Here is a 17,300-nt window from a genome sequence, read left to right on the forward strand (position 1 = left end):
ATATAGCGAAGTAAATTTGCTTATAACGAGAGACAATAAGATTGCAAAACGTGTTTTTTACGTTTTGGCCCGACAGTAGCTATAAATAAATACCCTTTTTAACTGCGGGCCGCCCGCAATAAACTTCTTACAATTTATGATTCTTAGTCGGAAATGTAAAATTTATGATTCACAAGTGTCATTGTATTGGGTTGACCATTCACACCTAATAATATAGGTCCTAATAGACAAGTGTGTTTGTCCAATGTGGAAGTGTTTTAAAGGTTGTCAGAAACTCAGAGTGCTTTTCTGTTCTTCAGGTTTTTAAGTATTGTCCGAACTTCCTGTACATTTATATTAAGTTATTCATTTGTGGTAATTTCTGGTGTTTTTGGTTGTAGCCTCGTTTGTTCTTCCTCTGCATAGATCTTTTTTGGTAGTCAATCCACGTATCATTGTGTGTTTTGGTTCTGTTGGTTCCTTTACCTCCGTTCTTTGACCTCTTATGAAGCGCCATTTCCGACCGTTTCTAATTGTCTTGTAATTATGGTATACCTCGTGTGTTTTGGTTGACATGTATTTCTGGTAAGCTTTTTTTCTTTTCTCTATATTTTTTCTTCGCTTCTGTATAAAACCATGGAGTTCTTCGCCTTGAGAACGATATATTTTTATTTATATTTCTTTAACCAAGAACGTTCTTGGTCGAGGCTAAGATATTAGATTAAATTTTGCCCAGCTTTCTTCGACTCCATCACTTTCTGTGATATATGTATTTATGCTTTTTTTCGGTTATTCTTTTTTGGAATAGGTATCTTGTGGAATCATCCTGTAAGCTTTTGACTTTTATCTTTGTGCTGTATTCTGCTGTTTTGTTATCACATGTGTTTTTATTCGGATTTTGCACAGTACCAATTTATGATCGCTTCCTATTTCTGCTGACTTTAGTGCTCTTACATCTAAGATTTGAGAGGACTGTAACTCTCTATTCGACAAAATATAGTCTATCATAGATCTTTGTCCTTTACTGTTTTCAAAAGTGTACTTGTATTGTTCTTTGTGAGGGAAAAATGTATTAATAGGTATCTCCTTTATGCTGCAGAAGTCCGTCAGAAGGTCTCCGTTTTCAGTTCTGATATTTTCATTATATCTTTATATTTTTTTTGGGAGGAGGATATCTTTATAGGAGTTTTTTTTGGAAGGAGGAAATCTTTATAAGACCGTCAGGGCAGACTGCAGCACCTCAAGAAACTTGGGTATTGCGCTCTCCTCTGGTGTGTGGGATTCAGTCTGCTCTCTCGATCCAGACACCCGTGAAACCCGTTGTTTGATTTGATTTGTTCTATAAAATAAGGAAAGTTTTAATCACAACTAAACAGTGAATCTATTTGCAGGTAAAGTAGCCAACAAATTTAAGAGATTGATGGGCATAAAAACTCCTAGCGAAGGCAGCAATTCCACGACGGAGGTCCTCAAGAAGCAAGACGAGATGTTTAGCGCCATGGAGCAACAATACGAGGTAGCGCGAACTACCACGCACACGATGAGGGGCGTCGGATTAGGCTTTAGTAGTTATAACCGATAACTTTGCCTTTAGTGTAAGACGAAGAGCCGTTTTGCTATAATTTAGAAAAAGAACATGTTTTATCTAAATTATTCGCCAAGTAAAATTAAAAGGTTTGGTGCAAAAAGGGTGTAAAATAACTTAGACTTGTACAAGTTAAAAAACTTGAAGGTGATAAATTTAAAAAAGTCTATTCAAATTAGTCTCGAAAATGCCATACAGTATAAAACAAAATGGAAATCGTACAAGAACCTATTAAAATATTCTGTCTTGAATTTAATTAGACGCCATGTTTAATTTTCTTGGAATTTCAAGTAAAAACTTCCCACTTTTATAATTTATCTCTAAGTAATACAGTTTAAAACTGAATTTATCATCATTTTTTCTGTGTTTTGCAGTTTTGACTGCACTAATCCTCAGACTGCGCCATATTATCTTAATTTTTAACGAATAAATAACAATTTTTGCTGTCAAAGTGTCACAATTAAGCGTGAAGTTTCGTATCTGCTTAATTTACTGTCATTAAAAACATGTTCTATGACAAACCCAATAGTTAAAGAGATTATTGTAGAAAACTGCCCTCTTTCTAAATCATTTGTTTAGGAATTCCGATGTTATAGGATATTTTTGGAGGTAGATTGAACTTTGACCCATTTTTTGCTGCATTTTTCTTAATATACTATTTCAGAAGCATCTTTGAACCATTCTCGGAACCAGAAGTAAAAAACTTTCAGTTTTATAATTTGTCTCCACGTAAATTTTAAAGCTGAATCTGTTATTAGTTTTTCTGTGTCTTATGCAGTTTTGGCTGCACTAATCCTCAGACTGCGCCATATTATCTTAATTTTTATAATAAATAATAATTTTTGCTATCAAAGTGTGACAATTAAGCGTGAAGTTTCGTATCAGCTTAATTTACTGTCATTAAAAACATGTTCTATGACAAACCCAATAGTTGAAGAGATTATTGTAGAAAACTGCCCTCTTTCTACATCATTTGTTTAGGAATTCCGATGTTATAGGATATTTTTGGAGGTAGATTGAACTTTGACCCATTTTTTCTTAATATACTATTTCAGAAGCGTCTTTGATATATTTTTTCTATCTATCTCGGAACCAGAAGTAAAAAAACTTCCAGTTTTATAATTTGTCTCAACGTAAATATTAAAGCTGATAAATAATTGAATACTAAAAACAGAACTATTTTACAAGAAGGGAAGTCAGAAGAAAATCAGTAAATACTCCAACTATGTTACTAATTCAAAAACAGTTTTGACTCTGTCTTTCCATGAGAATGCACTGCAGACAATTAATTTTTTTCAGCAAATTTTTGTTTTCATAGTTTTGTCCATAGATTGACGTCACCAAATGACTGAGTCAGGTTCGTGAAATTTTGTAAAACCAATGGTTGTTCCTATTATGACTGGTGGAGAATTTTCAGCCACAGTATTCATGCTGGTTGTACAAGTAATGAATGCCAAGTAGATTTAACAAAGCTTCCACACAGAAATTTTCCTTAGGATACATTAAATACTAAAGTAGCAATCTAAATAGCTGTGTATAAATGATTGACCAAGAAGTCTGTTTGTACAGCTAAACAGATTTAACTGTAACGGTGACGATTTGACACGACCAGATACGACAGACCTTGGTTGATGCGGTGTTGCCTAATCGAATATTATTTTAGAGGTATTGAACTGTAATATTAATACTTCATAATTACTTTAATGAGATTATAATTATATTTATTATCAGAGCACTAATATCAAAGTTAAAATGTTTGAGGTAATTGATAAAATATGTTATTTGCTGAGGTTATTAGTCATAATCATTAAAGTGAACTGAATAAATGGAAGTCGTAAATTAGAAAGCTAAATTTGTTTCATACTGAGAATTGCGATATTAAGTTAAAATAAATTGTCGCCAACGGTTGTGGTAATAAGCTTATAAAAATAAAATCCACAAGGAAATTAAATTGCTGCAGATGGCTGTATACCATGTATCACAAAAAGAGTTTTAATTCTTTGTAAGTAGGTATATTTAAAAAATCCTTATAAGGGCTACATTAAAATAAACGTGTTCGGAATAATAATTCCATCATCAGGTTAAAAGCCTAAAATAAATATTAACCATTTAATTAAAGCAAACGTGATTGAAATGTTGACTAAGGTTAAAAAAGAAAATGGTTATACTTACAGGTTAACATGCCTGAGCCACCAAAATATTAGGGTAAAACACTTTACATAAGTTTTTTTTTCTGAAAAATGCCTTTGTCTGATACATAAATTTTGTTTTAATATATTTTTATTTTCTTTTTTTTATTCTTTTATTTTCTTGTTTTTTTTTCTTTTTTTTTTTGTTTTGTTGCTTTTTGTTTTTTGCTTTTTTTTTGTTCTTTTTTTTTAATTTATTTTTTTGTTTTTTGTTCATTTCCTATTTTCTTATTTCTTTTGTTTTTGTTTTACTTTGTGGTATACTTTTTTTGTTTTTTTTTCAAATCATATTAACAGATTATGCCTATATACTATTTACAACTTTACATATTTTAACATGTTTGTAAATGCAATGAAGAATTTCCATATTATTTGAAAATATTAAAAGATTAAGGTTTGTTGGAAAACAACACTTAGAATTTATTAAAGTTGCCAAAAAATGTACATATTGTTGTTAAAAGTGAAGGATGTTTAAGATTATATTAGATTTAACTTCAGGCAATATATAACCATGTCTCACGTGAGTACCAACTTTTGAATAGGTCTACCCTCCGGACGCTGATACTCACGTGAGGCATGGTTATATGTTGCCTGAAGTTAAATCTAATAAAATCTTAAACATCCTTCATTTTTAACAACAACAAGTACATTTTTGGCAACTTTAACTTCTGTAAAGGGTTTTACCCTAATATTTTGGTGGCTCAGGCATGTTAACCTGTAAGTATAACCATTTTGCTTTAATTAAATGGTTCATGCTTATTTTAGGCTTTTAACCTGATGATGGAATTATTATTCCGAAAACGTTTGTTATTTTAATTTAGCCCTTCTAAGGGTTTCTTAAATATACCTACTTACAAAGAATTAAACCTCTGAAGGTTTGAAAAAATTCGTCTGACAGCTGCTGGATTGGCGTAAATGTAAAGTTTACATTTCTGGCTCCCACATATGATTTCAAAGCTGCCCAAACCATTTCAATAGGATTCAAATCTGGATGGTATGGTGGGAGTCTAAATACATCATATCCTTGTGCTCGTATAATTTCATCGATTGCATATTTTACATAACGAGGTTTATGCAATTTTATTATGTTATAGAGATCAGGGTTTAACATAGAGGCGGTTTATGCAATAATTCTCTCCCGAAGCCATTCCTGCATAACACACTCCTTCGATGCGGATGTCAGACATCTATCTTCCTGTGTATTATGGTATGGGGCATTCTCTAACATGTATACAAGGATTTCCACAGTTTTCACTGTATTCCTTTACTCAACCGTTTTCTCCAATTTTTCCTGTTTAGCCAGTCCCCTTCCTGTAGGTTTCTTCTACTCGTTGCTTCGTCCACTTCATCTCTGAAAGATCTTCGGGGTCTGCCTCTCTTTCTTCTTCCTATCGGGCTCCACTCTGTTATTCTATTTATCCACCGATTTTGGTCTGCTCTTCTGACATGTCCGTACCAGGTTAACCTCTTCTGTTCGATGTAGTCTATTATGTCGGAGTTCATTCCCATTCTCCTCTTAATCTCCATGTTATTTATTCTATCTCTTCTTGTTACTCTGCAGCTTCTCCTTAGGAATTCCATCTCTGTTGTTTTTTTTTTGTTTTTGGTTTTCTTATTTATTGTCCAATTTTCACACCCATAAGTGAGGATACTTCTTGTCATGGTATTAAATATTTTTTTCTTTGTTTTCATGATGATGTTCTTATCCCATAGTACCGCGTTTTCGTATGCAGTCTCTTGTTTGTCCTAGTCTATTTTTTATATCTTCCTCCGTTGTTCCTTTGTTTGATATTATGAAGCCTAAATACTTATACTTGTCTGTTCCTTTGATTTATTTACCTTCGTCTATTTCCAGCTGTTTTATTTCTGTATTCTCCGTTGTTAGGTATTCAGTTTTCTTTAGGTTTATTTCCATCCCATTCTTTGCATATTCCTGCTCCAGTTTTCTCATCATAAAACTGAGATCATTCTCGTCTTGTGCGATCACTATTTGGTCGTCGGCAAAACTTAGCGTATATAGATATTCGTTCCTTACTGGTATACCCATTCCTTCGCACTTTCTTTTCCATGGTTTCAAGGTTTTTTCCAGGAATATTTTGAACAGGGTGGGGGATGTGGAGCAACCCTGTAGTAGTCTATTATTAGTTAGCATTATCTAACACTATTACACTATTCGGAGGCTAGTTACACAAAAGATGTTCTTCCAGCCATTTTTTTTTAATTTGCATAGTTCATGTCATCATGATAGTCTCCAGATTTGACGTCGACTTCCACCTCAAATAAGAACCAGGAATAAAACCTTGTTCATTTCCTGTCCCAACAATAATTAAACGTTGCCCTTTTGACTATGGCTCGTTAGTAAATAAATTTCGTCAGTAAACACTATAAATTTATTTGCATCTCTTGCTTCCTTGATTTTCCTCAGATATTGCAGCCTTAAATGTCTAATTTCGTGTTTCTCTATCAACATTTTTCTGTTGTCGACTGTTTTTTTCCAGCGAAACCCAAGTTTGTGGAATTCTATCCTCATACTTACTCTACATCCTGCATAATTCAATTCATTTACAAATTTTTGGTGAACTTTTTTAATTGTGAGAACTTGTTTATCGCGGAAGATGAAAATCGTCTATTTGTCTCCGTAATATACTTTGATCACATAGATCTAGCGGTATTTTTGAGGACTTTTTTGTCGCTTATTAGGTGTGGAGAATCCGGGGGTTTCTCCATTTTCAACCTCACGACCCTCTTTAGCGATTTTTCTGCTGGATAAACCGACATCTATAACAATTAAATATGTCATTAACTTTTTCCTCTTTTTCGATTATTTTCTATCTTTTGCTTTTTCAATCAATTTACCTGTCAAAGCAGCTACTCGTTCTTGCACTTTCGATAACTCAATAAGAAAAACATTTCCTCCTGCTTCCTGTTGCGTAAATTTTAAAACCGAGTATATAATTTCACGAGCTTGTGGAGCCAGAATCCGATTTTTTACGGCACTTACGCGATTCATTTTAATAAAAAATTATTTCACCTCTTATAGTTTTTAATATGAAAATTCAACAAACAATATCTATTTCACGAATTACGAAGTTATCTGACAAGTAGCAAACGCACTAAAATTTATGTTCAATGCTAAGTATACGTATGTTTACCCTTCGGGCGCTTGCATACAACTGACTATTGGCTCCTACCTTTATCGATGAAGTGACCCTGAGCGTTGCATTTATATCTGTTGAGTTGTACAGTGGTGATTAGTTCTGTTTTTGTACCAACACTCCCCACTACTTCGTTATTTGTAGTTCTATCAGTCTATGGTATTTTTAATACTCTGTGGTATAAACACAGTTCGAAGGCCAAGATTGTCATTAAGATTTCTGCACATTATGAATGGCTTCATTCGTATAAATGCTGATCTATCAATCTCTATTCGCCTATTTATTTCTGCAGTATGATCATTGGTTTTATTGATTAAAGTTCCTAAGTACTCATATTTTTTACTTGTTCTATCACGTTACCATTAATTGTCAATATTCTATTGTTCGCACTCTCAATAAAAAATATGTTTTGTAACAGTAAATAATAAAAAAACTTGAATATCTGTAAATTATAGCAAAATGGCTAACGCAAATTTGTACATTCTTGTGTATTTTGATCCATTTAGTGGAGTAAAGAGGGTCGTTTTACTTTAAAAATATAGAATTTTAAAAGTTGGTTGTGTTCCTTTTATATACAATACATTAGTACGTTCAAAATTGCGCCAAACGTATTCAGTTTAAGTAAATGTAAAACAAATCTTCACAGTACTGATGAAGTTGAAGTTTAGATGATTTTAAAAGTATTAACTGTCGTCTGTCACCATTCATCATTTCATCTTTCTGGAGGTTGTTTACTTTTTAGCAATTGTATTCATTTCTGTATGATACAGCATATCCAAAAGAGTTAATTAGAAAAAAAATTAAATGCTCAAAAAGTCCACTTACAACTCTATGCAAGTTTGTAACCGTTATTCAAATGACCGAGCAAGATGTTTTTGTCATTTATAAAGTCAATATTATTAACCTTTCAATAGACGCAGTTTAATTTTGTGTATCAATAGTCGCACACGGTCTATTACACCGGTCATAAAAATAGTTCTCTGGATACATTTTGTTTAAATTTCAATAAAATAATCGATTGTTTGTAGTTTTTTCTTAACATTACATATTATTATTGACATATTTTGTTTATTTAAAATGTTTATTTACGTAGCACAAAAAATAGGCCACAATTTTTGTAATAGTTTGATTTATTCTCTTTTTTACTAAACAAATTACAATTAATTTAAAATTAGAACATAACATATCAGTCTTCAAGAACTATCTTAAACAAAAATAAAACATTATTTCACTAAGACTTATCATAAAAAAATATAATAGATGACAAAAAACGTAATAAAATTATACCGGAATATTGTTACATTCATTGCAAATTGGATTTACATGTTCCAAACAAAGATTCTTTTTCCATCCATAGTTACCACACCTCCCAATCGCTCCCGGAGTTCTTTAAACTGGCACGACATCTTCATTCGAATGACAGACCTTTAGTCGAATACTTATTGTCTTGGGTATACAGATTTGGAATTTACTTTACGGATCATAGGATTTTTATAACAATACAATGATTAGCTGATTTGCAATTAACCAGTGTAAATTTCAACATAACGTCGCGATGTTTTATAATTAATTCATTTTTTCGACTGGACTCCGATATTTTTCTACTGCTGCGCACGTTACCAAACTGACTGACATATCTGAAATGCGAATTGGATATGTACATCGAGTTAGAATCTATGGAGGAGCTATGAGCATATTAACGTGTGTATTAAAAACGGCGTAGGTAGGCGTGGCTAACGGTGATACCAATATGGCGGTAAGATCATGGCCGGACTCAATAATATTAAAACTACTATAAAAATATGACTAGTTATTCAGAAGATTTAATCATAATCTACAAAGTGCAATGCATTTTTAATCTTCTTCTTAAAGTGCCTATCCGTTTCGGATGTTGGCGATCATCACGGCTATCTTTACTTTATTTATTGCAGCGCGGAACAGTTCAGTGGTAGTCGTGTTATACCACTTTCGTAAATTTTGAAGCCAGGAAATGCGTCTTCTTCCCAGTCCTCTCTTACCATTTACTTTCCCTTGGAGAATCAGCTGGAGAAGGCCGTAACGTTCTTGATTTCTCATTACATGTCCTAGATATTCCAACTTTTTAGTTTTGACGGTCATGAGAATTTCACATTCTTTCCCCATTCTACGCAGGACCTCCACATTAGTAACTCTGTCAACCCAGGATATACGTAAGATGCGCCTATAACACCACATTTCGAAAGCTTCGAGCCGATTCATAGATGCAACAGTCAGTGTCCATGCTTCCATTCCGTAGAGCAGAACTGTGAATATGTAGCAGTTCAATAGACGGCATTTTGTTTTTAATGATATGTCTCGACTGTTGAAAATGGTTCTCATTCTAACGAATGCTGCTTTTGCTTTTATTATTTGCTGTTTAATTTCTGTTGAGTGGTCCCATTGGCTATTTAAATTGGTGCCTAGATATGTATATTGCTCGACTCTTTCGATATTCTGTTGGTTGATTGTAAGATGAGCGTTTAGTATTGGTTTTTTACTAATTGTCATAAATTTGGTTTTCTTTATGTTAAGAGCTAGTCCGTATCTGTTGCTGACTTCTGTTATGCGATTTGTTAATATCTGTAAGTCATTCAGATTATCGGCAAAAACTATAGTGTCATCTGCATATCTAATGTTATTCAACCATTCGCCGTTTATTAGTATTCCTTTCGCACAACCGTCTAAAGCTTCCTTAAATACCCATTCAGAATAAATGTTGAACAACAATGGAGACAAAATACAGCCCTGTCGTATTCCACGTTCTATTGCAATTTTATCAGTTAACTGGTCTTCTATTTTGTTTTTGGCCGTTTGATTGTAGTAAATGTTTCTGATAATTCTAAGATCTTTGTTGTCAATTCCAATTTCTTGCATTAGAGTCATTAATTTGTCATGTTTTACTCTGTCAAATGCATTTTTAATAAACTATGATTTATTTATCCCGCGGTAAACACTAAAAACACGATATATTATACATAAAGATAAATTAATACAGTCAAATACTATTAATTTATTCTCTGAAGTACGGGCCATTACTTTGTTTAAATATTTGTATACTAACCTGTAGAACGTTATTCCTGAAGATTTTTTATTAACATTGCTTCTGCCACTGCAACTACGTTGAGAACAAGAAACCATTATTATGCACTATCACAATATATTATTACAGTTTCTATAAAAGTATTATAAAACTAAAAATATTCGAAAAACAACAAACGTAAACAAACATATACGATCTGTCAAAAGTGTCAAAACAATCTTAACGATATGGCCGAAGTGAGGTCGTTTTTAGTCACGTGATGCCCTCTCCATAGATTCTAACTCGATGGATGTGTAACTGTAATACAAACAGACAGCGCAATGTTGCCAGGTCAAAAAACTAAAAATCACCAGATAATTGCTTCAAAAGTTGCCAGATTTTGCTAAAAATCACTTGGCCTGACAGACCACCTTTGTTTCAACAAATCTTTTTGTTGAAACACCTTTTAATTTTTGCTCGTGCTACCAAATTTTTAATATAAATTAAAACTGAAAAATAGTTAGTAATACACCTACCTGCCTTTGAGATTTTAGATGATCAAACCAACACAAAACGTGACAAAACTACAAATATGAAAAATAGTAATTCAGCCTACATAATCACTTAAAATGGCACAGCCGACCCAAGAAAGATAAAACTGATAATACTGATAGGTAATTCTTAATAACAAATAACAAACTTAAATAATATATGTAATCATACTTTTTTAATTTTAAAATAAATTTATAATATGTAGATAAGGTCAAAAATCACCAGATATTAAGTTTTTTAAAAAAGTTTTCGCCATATCACCAAATGGGTTACAAAATCACCAAATCTGGTATCTAAAATTTGATATACAGTAGAACCCCTCTAATCCGTCACCCTCGGGACTAGCAGTATGGTCGGAACGCAAGAAAGGTCGGATTATCAGAAAAAGTCATTGTGTATGACGTATGTATGTGTTTTTAAAAAGACTGTATTATTCTCTACAGTGATATAATAAATAATTATATTTCAATAAAATACAAGAAAGCTTTTGTTTGTACATTATTTATTAAATATGTATGTAAATATATAATGTCAAAAAAGGTAGCATAAAAATTAGTGCTTACCTATGTAGGCCTACTTAGTAAAAAAATCAGTAATAGATTTTTGTTTACAAGATGAAATTCTGGATTTAGCTGCAATGTTCCTCCATTTTTTCATCCACACGATGTCCATCGGTGTTGATGCTGAGTTCTGCTCAATGTACTGAAGGCCAATTTCAAAAGCATTCTTGGCATCGGTGTGTGAAATCCGGACAGGAGGCTCGTCATCATCATCACTGTCGGATTCTGAGTTCACGATTCCGTCACCGTCACGTTCCATAACAGCGGCAACAATTTCGTTATCGTTCAGCACTTCACTGGTTTCGCAGTTTTTGTCACATTGTTCAATCCACTCCTCAACTTCACTAGCAGGTATATTTGCATCCAGGGTCTGAAGATTGGTAACGATTTCCTGCACGTCGTTTTGCTCATCTTCGACCTGGTCAATTTCGATCATAACTTCTGGCCAAAGCTTACGCCAAGATTTTCTTAGCGTGTCAGGATTTAGTTCTGCCCAAGACTCAGCCATTGTATAGATAGCATCTTTAATGTTGAGTGATTTCATGGCTTGGAAAATATCACATCCTTCTTCGGATTTTTCTAAAATCGAGCTTATGTATTTTCGGCGATAACGCCTTTTAAAACATTCTATCACGCCCTGGTCCATAGGCTGGATAAGTGATGTGACATTTGGTGGGAGGAAGATAGCTTTTATATCCCCTTTTACTAAATCTTCCTCAGAAGGGTGCGATGGTGCGTTGTCTAATAGCAGTAGAGCTCGAACAGGAAGATTTTTTTTCGTCAAGTCCTTCTCAACACATGGCACAAACTCGTCAAAAAACCAAGATTTGAAAAGATTGCAATCCATCCAAGCAGATTTTTGGTTGCGATAATAAACCGGCACGGATGATAAGTTTATGTTTTTGAAAGCCCTGGGCTTCTTAGATTTGCCTATGACAAACAGCGAAAGCTTGTGTGTTCCATCAGCATTGCTACAAGGAGCAACAGTTAGCCTATCTTTCATGAGTTTCGTTCCCGCTACGGTTTCATTTGACGCACTTAAGGTTTAGTTTGGAAGCATTTTATAGTTTAGGCCTGTCTCGTCTATGTTATAGACTTGGCAAGGTAACAGTTCATTTTCTTTTACAATTTGTTGAAACTTCACAGAAAACTCCTTAGCCGCCTCGACGTCAGCAGATAATTTTTCACCACAAATTGAGACAAACCGGATACCATGACGGGTTTTCCAACGATCAATCCAGCCTTCACTGGCTTTAAATTCACTTCCGACTTCTAGTTTTTTGTGCAAAATTATTGCCTTTTCTTTTATAATTGGGCCAGATATCGGAGTTCCCTTCCTTCTTTCTTGACTGAACCACATCCATAGAGCACTATCAAGCAGTTCAAGTTTAGGCTTTTTTAATGTTTTTCGCTTTTTAAGAGCGTTTTCTCCATCTACTATCGTCATTGTATGTGATTCAATTTCTTTTCGATTTTTTCTCCAATCCTTAATAGTCGTAACGCCTACATTCAGTTCCTTGGCAATTTTTTGTAGTGATTCACCTTTGTCCAGCCTTTGAAGCACTGCAAGTTTTTCACTTAACACGTTAATCGCCATGACACCCGACATTTGGGTTTCAGATCCTTTGGTCGTATACGCCCCGACACCCATAGGGCAACCTTCACTACTAGCGTTAACATAAAAGCCTGTACCCCAAGTGCCGTGCTTCGAATCACATTAATCTATATGAAAGTTTTTACAGATGGGCCTGGCAGGTAATACTAGTGATTGAGCTTGGCACTTTTTATGTATTTACTATCATTAAAGATTTTTCAAAAAAAATATAAGGATTTATGAAAAAACATTTTTATTTTAATTAAATATTACAAAGAGTTTTTATTAATTATACAGAATAATGGTGAACGTCAAAAAAATATGACAAACAATAAAACTTATTACAAGCATCACATGAAAATTTTGATTTTGGTCCCTCTTCTGAACGGTTTTTCGGCCTTCTTCAGCGCTTATTTTCGCATAACATACTACACATTTTCGACGATCTTTTGAAGCAAGTTCATGTAAAATATGCTTTATGTTGTCATTTTCCTGCACCTTCGGGACATCCACTTCATGCATTTGTAACATACTTAGAGCAATGCTCTTTCTAAAATCCGTAATTGATATTTTGGCCTTTTTCACCATTTTATATATTATAAAAGCGTTTACTACTGCTAAGTCAAGTAATATTTCAAATGCAACTTATCTATACTACTTGATCTCTTTACGCAAAGGGGAAGAATATGATTTCAACTGATCGGATAGATCTATGAATGTTAGTGGTTGTGTCACTATGAATAGTGCTGAGACGAAGAATATCACGTTTATCCTGCCATTCTCAAACAACTACCCCTGTATTACTTTGTGTTGCGTAAATTTCTCCTTTATTTAATTTTTGGGTCTCTACATCCTTTGGATTGTTTTTTCTACCTATACATTACAATTCCAAAGAATGTGGTAATTTCGTCCCTGTTAGTATCTTTCCATCTGTGTAATCGCGAGAAATATATATCCATATCTATTGGTCTCTACTACAATTAAATCAAGAAGTTCATCACTGAGATATATCTTGAAAAAATCATATGGTGCCTTTGTAATAAAACTCTCAGCTATCGGTGTTGTAATACCGACATGATCTACATCAAAATTGAAATTTTTTAAATGCAAGCAATTCGGAGGAAACCAGTGTAGTTTATCCTGTAAAAGCTCTTCATCATTTTCAGTTTCAATTTGCATGGGAAAATTGCTATATTTACATTTTAGTTTTTTTTCTCGGATTTATTTCTTCTAAAAAATCATCAGAATCCCTACTTGAAGATATATTGGAGTGTAATACATTAGACCTTGCAGTGTTTATAGCTGTTTTGCAGTTAGTGGTGGAAACTGAAGGTATTGAAGTGTTAGGCCGAAGCTCATCAATAGAAATCTTTGCTTTTATAGGGAACCTAAAAGTGATTATGTTTTAGTTCAAAAAATCCTGAAGGTTAAACTATAGTTGTAGAAACATTGAAACGTTTTATTTAGATTTAAAAATGGTTAACTAGAACTGAACTACATACAAATATTTAATCCTTAAGCCGTAAACAACACAACAAAAAGGAAAATAAGTTAATAAGTTTTTTGGTGATATGTTTCACATAATAATTACCTTTTTAATTTTTTCTTCATTGCTTCTAAATTCAATACACTTTCATCAGACTCAATATCTGATGATGAATTACTGGGCAAGTAATCATCTGAAGTATTATCTATGAAGTCTAAAGTCTCTTGTTTTTCGTCTGATAATAACTCATTCCATAATTTCAAAAGTCTCACTTGCTTCTTTTCGTAACTTTTTTCCATTTTATTACGACACAAAACACAATACAATTTTCTATAATTCACAATCAATCTTATTACGCGCCGTAATTTCAACAAATGGATTGTAGACTAAACAAAACAACTCCAATTTTAGCGCACACAGACTTATTAGAACTCTAAAAAAATGACAACCGACACTCGGGTTTCGCGGCGCTCGGTCGTCAGAGGATCTGAAACCCATAAGTAGGGTGTCATCTTCAAAACACATTTTTAGATATCTTTTTTAACTTAGCGCTTTATAACAGCCAGTTCATCATGTCCCAGGTAAAAACCTAATGATTTACTAGAAAAACTAAGTTGGGCCTGGGGGTGGGATATTTTTCGCTTCATTTGGGCGATTAACGTGTTAACGAACGCGTAACGTGTTTACGTTTTGCTCCTGACATGTTGAAAATAATGTACACACTTTAACTCACAAAGTTCGAAATAATACTGACAGATGACAGAATGGATTGTGATTTTCGGAGAAATTTTCGTCGTAAACAAATCGACCGCCGGGGATTTCCGCGAAGCCAAGCAGGTCGGATTACCCGGAGCGTCGGACTATCCGAGGGCGGACGAGAGGGGTTCTACTGTAACTAAGTTTGCGCGATATATGTTATTAATTTGAAAGATTTAGAGAGAAAAAGTTGTTTTCGCTCTCCTAAAAAAATTTTCAAAATGGAGTTATATCGTTTTTCTCTCTGGCTTTTCATATATTTATTTATTTTTATATCTTGCGGACCCCTCAGCCATACCTCGCGGACCACCAGTTGGGAACCACTGTACTACAAGATCAGTAAAATTCCTAAAGTATCTATTAGCAAAGACGATAAGCGTTACAAACTTGACGTGTAATCATGTAATAAAAAAAATGATAATTTTCAAATTACAAATGGCAAATTGAAGGTATGAAATTATTTATCCTACGAAGCACTGGGTTAAGCTGTTAAAAATGATTCCTTTGGTTTGTGTCCAAAAGGATGTAGCTATACAGTGAACAATTTTTAACAGCATTTCCAAAGCCAATTTCCTTCAGACCTTCGCAGCACTTGCAGAATAAAGTTAAACGTCAAATATACACCTTCAACAGTTTAAAAATAGCAGAACAATTACCGGTTTTTAAATCATTTAGTAAAGAATATTATTATTAATTTCTTTTTATAATCGGAACACTCATTATTTTGTATAAATGCTATATTAAATATGTATAAACAGTTATCTTGTATGTTTTTCTTGTTTTACAGGGGTCTCTTATTTGACTTATATAATAATTGACATTATTTTTCACTTTCTAATTTGAAATATTTTTTATTGTCTTTTGTACTTTACTCCACTATATACTATATAGGCTGTTTAATATACATTTTGGTATGTTAGCTTAAACATATAGCTATTGTGATTTAAAATAAAAATAAAACAAATCATGTACTTCTTTACACTTATTTTTCGTACAAAACCACCAAAAAGTAGTTAGAAATCCTCGTAGCACTATCATCCATGCCCGTTATATCCAACTTTTTGTTCGAAGCTCACCATACAGTGGTAGGCTAAATACAAGTTGGAAGATAGGCATGCAAGCTACTTTCCTATATTTCCTTTATAGAGTCAATACATAAATAACATTTAATACTATTGTTTCATGGTATGTAGATGGAGAAGATATTTTAATCAGCAGCAGCGCTACGGTACGTCTATGAGCAGCAGATGCCACAAGAAACTTGTTTTCAATTCTGTTGAGTTAACAAAGTTTATATTATCGAGTAAAACAATGTGAACACAACAAAATACATATATACACTACAGCAAAGCAGACAAGAAGGAAGAGTAAAAAAAAACAAACGCAAAGAGTAGATTATGAAACAATTAGAAACTGTAAACTAAAAGTACAATTTTGCTAGTGTATTCAAACAAGTAGAAGGCAAATCGGTTTCCTGCATTGACAGTCAATGTAAGCTTAACGTACGTCAGTGTTGCCATATCGTCAATTATTTCCTGCTCTCACATCTAAAATTAAACATTGGACAAGAGCCCTTAATATAGTTACATGAAATGAAAATTGCCTGGCTGGGGGTTATGAGCGCGATGACTGGGTGAATTGAGTAGCTCAGAAGCCGCGTTCATGCCCAAGCCCGAATAAAACAAGAGGGTTAATGGGCCAGGTTAGCATCCTACCCATTGTAAAAGAAAGCCTCGGAACCTAAAATGACGAACCACGCAAAGAAAAGGAAAAATAAGCACACAATCAGATTAGCAACATGAACATAAAGGCTGATTTATAAAATTTACGTTGGCGCTGACGTTCGCGTTAAAACATGGTCAAATGGGAAACTCGTTTGTCTATTTATAAACATCGTTCGGCGTTGGCGTTCGGTTCCGTTCAAGATGAACCAACTTTATCTTTTGCCGTTGGCCGTTGTAGCACAGAATACACCAACCCGTCTGTGATTGTAGTCACGATCACAGAACATAAAAAACTGTATCTTTGTCATCGCAGGTAATACCAAAGAATATAGACGCTTAAGCGTCTATATTCTTTGGTAATACCGAAAAAGTGACAAGGTTTGTCAGACAAATCAAACTAAATTATGTGTTTATGTTTGTATTTCCACTTGTTTATAAAGTGAAATAGTTTAGATAATTTAATTTATGTTCCCTATATATTACAAATTCCGTCAGAGCGATAGTTTACATTTATTTTTGGTTTTACCATTTGCAGTAATTTTTCAAATACTGCATTTACAAACAAACAAAGGCCCGAGCATTTTCATTGTATTAATTTTCAAGCAAAAATTAATAATACCAAATAAAAAATGTAAGGTTAGAAATGATCTTTAACGCCAACGCCAACCGAAAGTTTATAAATG

General features: G+C 33.5%; 1 protein-coding gene across 5 annotated transcripts in view; it reads left to right on the forward strand.

Moving 5' to 3' along the window:
* LOC140436386 (uncharacterized) overlaps positions 1–15,868 on the forward strand; it is a 39,587-nt gene extending 23,719 nt beyond the window's left edge. For 4 of the 5 annotated variants that reach the window (XM_072525142.1, XM_072525143.1, XM_072525144.1 and 1 more), the window contains one exon: positions 1,371–15,868. In XM_072525142.1, coding sequence (XP_072381243.1) covers positions 1,371–1,561 — 191 coding nt within the window. In that variant the 3' untranslated portion in view covers positions 1,562–15,868. The remainder of the gene's footprint in view (positions 1–1,370) is intronic. The other variant, XR_011950277.1, reaches the window with a different exon arrangement.
* Positions 15,869–17,300: the final 1,432 nt, after the last annotated feature.

The sequence above is a fragment of the Diabrotica undecimpunctata genome, chromosome 3, assembly GCF_040954645.1.
Source record: "Diabrotica undecimpunctata isolate CICGRU chromosome 3, icDiaUnde3, whole genome shotgun sequence".
Classification (NCBI taxonomy): Eukaryota; Metazoa; Arthropoda; class Insecta; order Coleoptera; family Chrysomelidae; genus Diabrotica; species Diabrotica undecimpunctata.